Genomic DNA, 10592 nt, shown 5'->3' with positions numbered 1-10592 from the left:
AACTCAATAAGCAGAGACGAGAAAAGTTGCAACTTCGAACGTTTAAGTTTAGTTTTGTTGCTCTTTTATGATTTAAACCACAGAATATACTGTGTAAACTTTGAAAACTTCTAGAGCTTTGCAAACTGTTTAAGGACATTGCTGGGCGCTTGAAATGTCACATTTGCGAAACATTTGATAATTATTACAAATAATATTTAGTGAAATAATATATGCAGTAAAAAGGTACATAAGGTTAACTCTGACATAACAATATTTTCAGTTATTTTACAGCCATATCGTGAAATTAGGGTGCCACAGTATGTTGACATTTTCTTTAGGAAGGACATTCAAATCAAGGAGCCACAGCCAGTAGTGGTAACACAGAACCGGTGAAAACTGAATCAACCACAACAGAGGATGCCAACAAGGTAATAACAGCATGCAAAGAAAGTTGTGTCCGATAGCTAGTGGATTTTGCCATCGGGCTAGTGATTTTTGTTCTTAACTTGCCTGATGGGCAAGTGCTGTTTTTTGGGAAAATTCATATTACAGGATTTTAATCAATCCTGCTAATCAAAAAGGGTTTTGGGGCTGGTTGAAATGACTTGTGGGCTAGTTCATGATAGCTACAGCTTGCCCGAATGGCAGGCTGTAAAACTGACTTTCTTTGCACCCTGAATACAGTCAACTCTCTCTTAATGGTCACCTCTATAAGATGGACACCTCCCTAAAACGGGCACCTAGAGTTGGTCCCTGCCTTTCTTTACTCCCTTTATTTGACTCTCTATAAGATGAGCATCTCTCTAAGACGGACACTTACTGCCAGTCCCAAAGGTGTCTGTCTAAGAGGGAGTTGACTGTAATAGCTGTATTATATGTTAAACCCCTTCACGACAAACCTCAAAATGCACTGTTTAGTATACAGTTGAACCCCCACTGAGTGGTCACCCTTATGGTACAGGTAAGTAGTTTCTTAATGGAGGTTCATCATAAACTAACATAATGTGCAGCTGAAACATAAGACTGAAACATCTTTACTGGTCCATAATAAGTCACCACCTTCTTTCATGAGCTTCATTTCCCTTCCACGTGGCCAAAAGGTGTATGCAAAGCTGCTCAATAGAGGTTTAATTTACTACCGTAAAATTCCGAAAATTAAGCCCCTCTGTGTATAAGCCCCTCCAAAAATAAGCACCCCAAACCGGTAACACAAAAAACCCTCTGTTAAATTGCCCCTCCAAAAATGAGCCCCCTAGGGGCTTGTACTAAATATGGAAAATTGCCCTCAAATACAAAGTAAAACAAAGCAAAAGTGGTAAATTTAATTCCAACTATAAGGCTAGCCCAATCGATTTTGTACCGGAAATTTTCCTCCGTAGACAAGCCCCACCCCCCCCCCCCCGAATATAAGCCCCTCCAAAATAAGCCCCTCAAAAAGGGCCTTTGAAAAATATAAGGCCCGGGGCTTATTTTCAGAATTTTACGGTATTCTCTCAGGGACCGCGCAGCAAGTTTTCGAGTGGGGGGGCTAAAGAAGAATGCGTGAAGGAAAATTTTTTGGGGGAGGGGGCCGGGGGCGCATGCTTGTGGATTTCTATTCAATTTCTCTAAAGTGACGGAGAATGCGAATAACGATAAAACTATTGATTTTTTTCCACATCTTCAGTGATGTCGCTATCGGGTCTGAAAATTCACCATCACTAAATTGAAATATTATAGATTGTTATGTTATACTACTGATATCAACCTTTAATTACTATAAATAAGCCAGAAATCCAACGATTTTGCTTGAGCTGCCTTGAACTCAAGGCTGTATAATTACTGAGCAATTATTGCACGAGGCTGAGTATGATATGAAGAGTTATGCAGATCGAGGGGGTTATCGGCCAAAGCCGAAGGCTTGAGCCCGGTGGATAACACCCTCCGAGATCTGTATATCTTCATATCATACGAAAGCCGAGTTCAATAATTGTTTAATTATTCCTTCAAAATATTTACACGGCAAAACAAAACGGTAACTGAAAATTATTTAGTGAATGATATTAAATTTACTGTACATCATTTACTCGAAAAGTGCCAAAATTACGCTTTCTGTTTGTGTTGCGGTCGGTAAATTCGTTTGCTATGTCAATGGTGGAAAGCCTGTCCGTTCTTTCTTTGTGTATGTTTAAAACTGTCAGGTTACTAAATCGTTCCTGGTTCATTCTTGAACGGAGCCATGTCAGGGGCACCCAACGACAATTTTCGGAAAATTATCTGTTCGGAAGACGATTTGAGATCGGATCATTTCCTGTAAAATTTCTTGCTTGCCTGCCTCTCCTAGGATATTCGAACATCAAAAAAGTGGTATAATTGCCCATTTTTCACGGATTTTTACCCTAAAAAGGTCACCTAGAATTTTTGCGGAAGCCTTTTTTCTGGCTGAAATTTTCGAAAAGGTAAATTTTGATCCCTATAATTTTCGGATCACTAGACTTTCAGCTAGGAAATCCGAACAGATGAAAAATTTTTTAGGGGATAAAAATAAGCCTTTATCTACCGTTTAAATACTAAAGTACGTTCAACAATGCTATGTTTATGTGGTTTTGAAATATATTCTCGTTGGGTGCCCCTGCCATGTTTTTAGCCTCCAGGCAGTCGAAAAGGATCTTTCACCGGCTGCACTGGTTGCTGGATTTAAGACAATCAGCTTACATGTTTACCTCTGCTAGGTTACTCTGCTTCGTTACTTTTGTTAAATTATTTTTTGTTTAATTTATTTTTATTCTTGCAAAAAAGTGGGGGGGCTAAAGCCCCCCTAGCCCCTCCCTCTGCGCGGTCCCTGTCTCTCCTACAGTTATTTCCGGACTTTGATTACTGTTCGCTCAACAGAGGGAGGCCACTGAATAGGTGGCTTTATTGTATGGTTGGGAGTGGGGAGTTGGGGCATGAAAATCATTCGTATCAAGTAGGTTGATAAACTTATGTGGTCACTGCGCTGGGATTTAAGTAGCTGACATTTAGTGTGCTGGGTTTTCTTCAGAGATAAACACCTAGTGGTGATATTTGATGCTGATCTACCAGAAATATTTTTATTGTAGGCTCCTACAGAACCCAAAGCCAAACCAACTATGTTTCAAAGTGGGAAGACAACATTCTCAAAGACATCAAAAGTTTCACCTGTCCTTGTACCAAGTGGACCACCAATGAACAAGAGACAGCAAGAACTTCAAAAGCAGGTAAGTCAGTATAATAATAATAATAAAGAGACCTTCTTGGGGCGGGGGGGGGGGGATGCCCCTAGTCTGAATTTCAAAAGCAGTAGCAGTAGTTTTACTTTTGTATTTGTGGTTTTCCTCGTCGTTGTTGCAGATTCAACCCATCTTCATGTTGTTTGTTGTCATTTTGCCTGTCTTATGTTGCGGCTTCAAGGCCATACATGTTGCTTGTCAGCATTGTACCGTAACAGGGCCACAATAATTTAACATCAATAGTAATATTTCTACAGGACCTGGTATCTATCGACAATGTTGTCATGGCAGCAGCTAAGTAGTTTAACCCTTTAAGTCCCACGAGTGACCAACATCAATTCTCTCCGAACAATATCAATACATCATCAAGAGAAATGGTTATGAGAATCAATAAAATGATCACCAAAGAGAAAATGCTTTGATATTTTATCAAATTCTCTCCACTAATCTCAAAGGAAATGTATGAAGATCAGTCTGGAGAATTTGTATGTGGATACTGGGGCTTAAAGGGTTACAATCCTCAGGTCAGAGGGAAAAACAATGAATTATCACTAGGGATAAGTTCCACATGGATGAAAGTGTTTATGAACCTTTTTTGTATCATTTGTCTTATTTTTTTTTAATAGGAGGCAATAAAAAAGAAACTGGAAATTCAGAAACAAAAACAAGAACTACTCAATAAACAGATCAAAGAACACAAGGTAAAAACTATGAATTTTATTGCAGCTGTCTGTCTCACCACTTTAACCCCCCTTCACATTTGTCGGGTATTTCCTAGACTGCTTGCAGCCCACCTTGTCTCTCTTAGAACTGTCAAGTTGGTAGGGAGAAGAAACAAAAGACTTTTAACCAAAAAGGGAATGGGGGCAAGACAAGAAAAAAAAGATTGCTTACTCTTTTGGAGTAAACAAGCTCTCCATCAGCCCAGTATGGGATTTTTTAATGTCCTATTGCTTGACTCTACTTAAATTAAGGTCACCTCAACAAAATTGACCAGTCACATTGAAAGTGAAAGCATTTCATGTTTGAAAATTCATTTTTACTGTATGCTTAATACTTTGTTTCTGGTTGTCTTTGCCAGCTTTTAATCTCCAAACTTGAAAAGAAGAATCTTAGTGCTGCAGAGAAAGATATGATAGTGAAGGTACAATATAAATCATGCTCTTAATAAACATGGTTCGCACAGGTCATGGAAGACATGGAAACTCATGGAATTTAAATTATTGTTGGTTCTGGAAAGTGATGGGAAGTTAAAGTTAATTTTGTTAGATTAGTTACCGCAGAATGTCAAAAGCAAGGAGAATGTAAGACTTCTGCCAGAGTTAAGATCAATGAGTTAAGCTTAGCCCAGTTGAAGAGACTTCTTAGGGATTACTATACCGCCGACTTATGGACTTGCTATAATGTAGAGGACCCCAGAACACGGAAAACAATTTGCCTAAAATGTAACTACGCTTGCACTCTAACTAGCCGTGTCACCTGCTGCTTTTAGCCTTTCCATATAGCCTTTCTTTTTCCAATCCTAATGTTACTTTTATTTTTGATTGTTTGTATATGTGTGTTATTCTTTTATTATAATTTTTTTTCTTGGCGAAGCTTATATATAAATACATAAATAAATGAAACAAGTTGCTGAACTGAGTTAGGTCAAAAATATATTCCTAAAACAAGGGAAATCTTAAAAATATTTAAAGCGAAAGCTAAGCCTAAGGTCATGGAAATCTTGAAAAAGTCATGGAATTTGAAAAGCTCAAAAGAGTACGAACCATGTAATAAAGCATTTTGTATTTATTGCAAAGTCAGAGTATGGTGGTATATTTATGTCACTTGTTACAACTTATGTTTCATATATTTTTGCTTTTTATTCCAGACAGTAAAATCTCTAAGTTCAAACATTGAAGCACTGAAGAAGGAAGTTGAGTTAGCAGCTTATGGCAGCAAAATCCAAAGAAAGTCCCTCACAGGCCAGACAGATTGTAAGTACAAACTGTGTAACGATAAATGAATTATAATTAGTTATGAAGTCTACATAATTACCTGTGCTTGCTGTAGCTGACCATTTGTTTGTGTGGATAAATAGATAAACCTTGTGCACACCTACAGAATGGAACATCAAATGCCCATCCCCCTAAAACAAGGATGAAGCCAGGCAAGATAAAAAAACACGTCATTTTCCCATGAATTCTTGATTTTTGGGGAGGGGGTTATAAATTTCCCATCTATTTTGACCAAGATTGACAGATACTATACCTTAAATTGATTAGGTTTGAATTGGCTGAAAAGCAAACTTTGTCACCTGAATAAGCATACAATATGCAATTTTTGTAAAAGGAAAGCCTGCAAAATATCCAGGCTTTGTGAATAGGACTCAAACCCATGACCTCTGTGACACTGGTGCAGTGCTCTAACCAAGTTAGCTAATAAGTGGACTGAGAGCCGGTCAGTGAGATGGTTTGTTTTAAACCCAGGAAAGGATAAGTGATGAATATGAAAATCATATACCGGTATTAGAACTAACTGTTGTTATTTGACCTTGTTTTTTTAGGCCCAGAAAGCAATTCTTGACCAGGAACTTGACCTGATAACACATCAGAATACTGGGGAAGACACAACAGAACTGAAGAAAAAAGTTGAAGAACTAAAGCAAGAGGTAGTTACTTGAGATACATTCAACCTGTTTAGTACATCATTTTTAGCATTTTGATAGATGTGAGATATTATGTGCAAATTCTTTATCGTAACATTTTCTCACATCTGTATTAAATGAAATGATGAATATATGATTGAATTTCACATAGTTCAATGTTAATTTTGTTGATCAGCAATGTTTAAGCTTTTGTTCATCAACTTTTAAATAATGTATCATGGTACATGGCACGTTGAAATGGGCCATTAAACATGTTGAATGCTGATGAATGAGAATAGAATATAAAAATGGACTTTATTTTGGCAATTACACCCCAACAATGCTTGTAGTTGTTAATCAAAGAATGTTTAAATTTGTTAAACCCAGTGTCTTCGGCTTTTAGTAGTTCACAGCAGGAATATATCTACAATACTTATCAAAAATTTTGAAACACATGTGTGTGTTTCCCCTTCTCCAATTTTGATTTGGGTATTGCAGTTGTCTCAGTGCTCCAAAATATGCGTGGCTCAACATTGGGGAAGGGGAGGGGCACATTTGGGTGAGAACAAAAGTGTGAAGAGTGAATAAGAAATTTTAGAGAAAATTCAAGGGAAGCAGTGTCTGTTTCATTGATTTGTGAGGAGTATTTTAGTTACTGACCATGTACTGTTTTTAGGCAAAATCTCTTGGCTTGCTGGATCCACCTACAAAGGGACGAGGAAGAGGAGTTGTAAGAGGACGTGGCAGAGGAACACCAGTGAGAAGCAGACCACTTCCAAGAACAACACGGGTGTGGACAAGAGACAGTGCTTCATTGGACCATCGACCGAGGCGGATCAGTGTTGGAGAAATAACAACTGAACAGAAGGAAGATATTACAGAGCACTTTAAAGTAAGTACTATGATTTTTTATGGCTACTTTTCAAAGCTGAAGTGAATCTATGTTGCTCAGGAGTATAGTTGTGTCTGGGGCAAGAAGGGCCCATCTCACAAACTTGTCCAAAAGATGGCCTTTAATTTACTCTCACGACTTGATCCTTTAAGGTTGCTGACTGTTGAAGTAATAATGTCAAACACAAAACACTATAGAGTGTTTCATGTGATGTTCAGGCCCCAAGAAGTGTTTTGAAAATGAGGCACAGCCAAGTTTTGAAAGACCCGCTTTGAAGACTCTGGATATTGGATGAAACACAGAGTGGAATTTAATACAAAAATGTATAGCTTCTCTCACAAACAAGAAGTTTTGAGGAAATACAACGCTTAAGTTCACAGTCGTTTTGCGGTTGCTGTCAAAGTAGTGATTTCCTTGGTTGGTCTTTTTTGGAGAATCAAACTCATCTGTGGCCTTTGATTTACATTTGAATTTGTTAGATTTGATTTCTTCCTGTCCTAATTCTTTTATGTATTAAGACTGAGAATTTATAAAGCTGCAGCCAGTGAAAGTGTGATTTATTAGAATAAAGAAAGATGGGTAATTTACATGTGGCTGAATGTAATTTAGGCTAAGTTAGACACGGAACCATGCTGGCCATAGTTGGATGTACGGTGTCCTGGTTTATAGTTGTGATGAAATGCAAGAAGAATGTTACGATAGAGCGTTGGGCATCACTGTTTGTACATTAATAGCTGCCTTTTTGTTTTCTTCCTGTAGGAATTCGGTATTGTTGACAATGAAGAATATATTGATGATAAGGAAACTCTCAACTTGACTTTTAGGACAAGAAAAGAAGCCGAAATTGTAAGAATAATGGGCATTATCCATTTGGTCAATGTGTATTTCTAGTATCTATCTGTCTTATGTCCAAGCCAATTCCTCCCTACCTCCTTTGTATGGGTTTACTTTGTATTGCATTAACTTATAGAGATCTTTGGATGATAGTACTGCAGTGGGGTACTTTGCATTGAGAAATCCATGTTTTGATTTTTTTTTGTAGAGTTGTAGACTGTGAGTGGTCTGTAATTCGCCCCCAAACAGTTAACTTAGTTGAGTTGTAATGTGTGAGTGGTGAGCAGCTACTCCCCTCTCCTACATTCAGTCCCACACAAGGCCATTTTTTATCTCCCCTTTTTACTGGACAGATTAAGAAAGAGAGATTACTTGTAGTCCAGTTGGATTGGGAAATCCTTGAAAGGATTTGAAACATTGTCAACCATACCCTACGACATCCCAAAATTTAGTTTTGAAGATTTGCGGTTATTAATCGATATTGTTTTATACTGTCACTGGCTTTTCAATCAGAGCTTTATACAAAAATTTTATTATTTTTAGGCCTTCAATAAAGGCAAGACATTCAAAGGCAGAGCCTTGAAGGTGTCTTGGTATCGACCTCCATTGACGCCTACATCACCTGCAACAGCAATACCAACTACACCTACGACTCCTACAGTGCTCAAGAAAGTAGAGGAAGAGTTAGGACTGGATATTGATGCTGAACTGGTAAGAACTCTGTGAAATATAAACGTTTTGTGTGTGTGTGTTGTTGTGTCGTAAAAAGAGTTCCAAAGTGATAACGTTATAAAAATTAAAATTTGAAATTATGGGATTTGTCAGGATAGCCTGTAAGAACAACATGCAAGAGGCCTACTTGCCAAAAACTGGCATTGTGGGGTAAATTGTCTCTGAGGTATTAGCCCAGTTATGCTCTGATGACTCCATGCAAATCCTTCTAAATTTGACTCGGGTCATAACGTTATGACATGAGTCAAATTTATCTATTTGTAAAGACCATATCAATGCGCATGCCCACTCAATATCCCATCTTTTACTAATATGAATAGAGAATAAGGCTTTCTTGTTAGGGAGCCTTTCAGAATTCTTTTGTTTTGCTGTTAGACAACGGTTTATTTCAGAACAATTTATTTTCCGTTTGTTTTTTAGGGAAAACATGAATTTGATGCGGATGCAGACGAAGCTTTGCTTCTTGGAGAAGATTTTGATGAAGAGGATGAAGAAGAAGATGAACGATCGTGGAAAAGATAGTTACAACTATTGTTTAAGTTGATACGGCAAAACTGCGTCGAAGGATTGTAAAATAATTGTCATGATTTAACTGTTTCAGACTTGTAACTAAAGTGAGCTTAACTTTCTGTAACATTGTAACATCAAGCGTTAACTTCAGTGGATTCCAATCGTCTTTGAAAGAGCAAGGTTTCTTGTGTCCATTTCTTGTAAAACACACTGTCTTCGCTCTCCAAAGTCAAAGGCTAAGAGATGATACCCATCTCGATTTTTTATTGAACGATACTTGTCTTTGACCTAGTTTAGGTTTTACTGTCTGTTATATTAATATTATAGTACTATAAGTTAAGTTGTAGTGAATACTTCTTTGTATTTTTGTGAAGGCCTGAGGAAGCAAAAAAAATGAAAGTGATGCTTAAAAAAGATATCAGTGGAAAAGAAAAGCAGAAAAATATTGAAAGTAAAAAAATGACTTCAGATTCACAATAAAAAATACTTCACATTTGAAAAGATTAAAGAAAACAACAACAACAACAACAACAACAACAAAAAACAAACCAAAAATCTTACAAAAGTCAATGACCAATTCTTGTCTATGGTCACATTGTGACTGGTGATTAGAACAGCACTGGAAAAGTGCTTTTGCTGACTGGACGAAGACAGTTGAAGGCAGAAGAAGTGGCAAGAGTTGGAAAACAGAAGCCAAGAAGAAGACACAAGATTTGAATGGAGTAGGATGAAGTGTTCTAGAAGCAGTAACAACGCTCAGGACAAGTGGGGTAAGTATACTGTATACTTTATACATGGTAATTTCATATCTGTTCCAAATCTCCAGTCAATGTTACAAAAAACTGAGTTTCCTCCAGTACAAAGGAAAGTCCTATATTAAGGAAACTAGACTTGTGTTAATTTTCAAACGACATTGCATTGAGTAACTGGGGTAATAGGAACACGGAAAACGGGCATCTACCCATTAAAACACTAGACGCCACCTGGGCGTGACCTTACTGCCAGGGCTCGCCCCTCCCCCTTCCCCCCACAAAAGGGCAAAAGACAGCCTGGGTCTACATGCAACATTTTACCGATGACCGTCTTATCTTCTTCGCTGAGTGAGTTTGAGAGGCTAATAGCCTATCTTTGTTGGTTTTGTTTTTACGTATCGAAAATTTTAATTTTTTTTTTTGTCTCTCGATGCTGTCGTAGCCTCCCACGCAGACGTTTTTAGGGGTGGTCGTCTTTCATCTCTCCCCACAAGGGATGAAAGACGAGCTCCCCTGGAAACGTCTGCGTGGGAGGCTAATGCTATCAGGGAGCTTAACCAACTCCGACGGTGACGGCGGCTAAAACGTCACTAAGTAAAAAGTCTCAAACTCCATTGCTCTTATTCCATCTCGTTCAATTTTTCAAATGTTGGCGACTTTTTCTGGAGTACTATATTTTTTAGGAATGATCTATACTTTTCTATCGAGAGGTGCAAGTTTATGAATTATGCAGACCACTCAAAAATTCACACTTCAGATCCCTTTCCCCAGGTTGGATCATTTTAATAGGGACGTAGGCAATACGCTGCACTTGTTCGCCCTATGTAAGGGAATCCAAGACAGGCTTGGATTCTGGATTCCACGTTGTGGATTCCAGATTCCAGGTACTGGATTCCAGTCTTTGTCAGTGGAGCTTGGATTCTGGATTCCAATTGTTAGTGGGATTCCGGATTCCATGAGCTGTATTCCGGATTCCATAAGCAAAATTTTCCCGGTTTCCGGGTTCCCTTGCATGGGGTGAACTTGTTTGAGCA

At 38.1% G+C, this 10592-nt stretch overlaps 1 protein-coding gene across 1 annotated transcript; it reads left to right on the top strand.

The window, feature by feature from the left end:
- The first annotated feature begins 4290 nt into the window (after nucleotides 1-4290).
- LOC140947332 (RNA-binding protein 26-like) lies at nucleotides 4291-9805 on the top strand. The gene is made up of 7 exons (XM_073396400.1): nucleotides 4291-4356; nucleotides 5083-5188; nucleotides 5758-5862; nucleotides 6515-6730; nucleotides 7490-7576; nucleotides 8108-8275; nucleotides 8717-9805. The coding sequence occupies exons 2-7, from the start codon at nucleotides 5144-5146 to the stop codon at nucleotides 8816-8818; spliced, it is 723 nt and encodes a 240-aa protein (XP_073252501.1). The 5' UTR covers nucleotides 4291-4356; nucleotides 5083-5143; the 3' UTR covers nucleotides 8819-9805.
- Nucleotides 9806-10592: the final 787 nt, after the last annotated feature.

The sequence above is a fragment of the Porites lutea genome, chromosome 9, assembly GCF_958299795.1.
Source record: "Porites lutea chromosome 9, jaPorLute2.1, whole genome shotgun sequence".
Classification (NCBI taxonomy): Eukaryota; Metazoa; Cnidaria; class Anthozoa; order Scleractinia; family Poritidae; genus Porites; species Porites lutea.
Note: the sequence above shows the minus strand (reverse complement) of the source record. Positions and strands in the feature narration are given on the sequence as shown.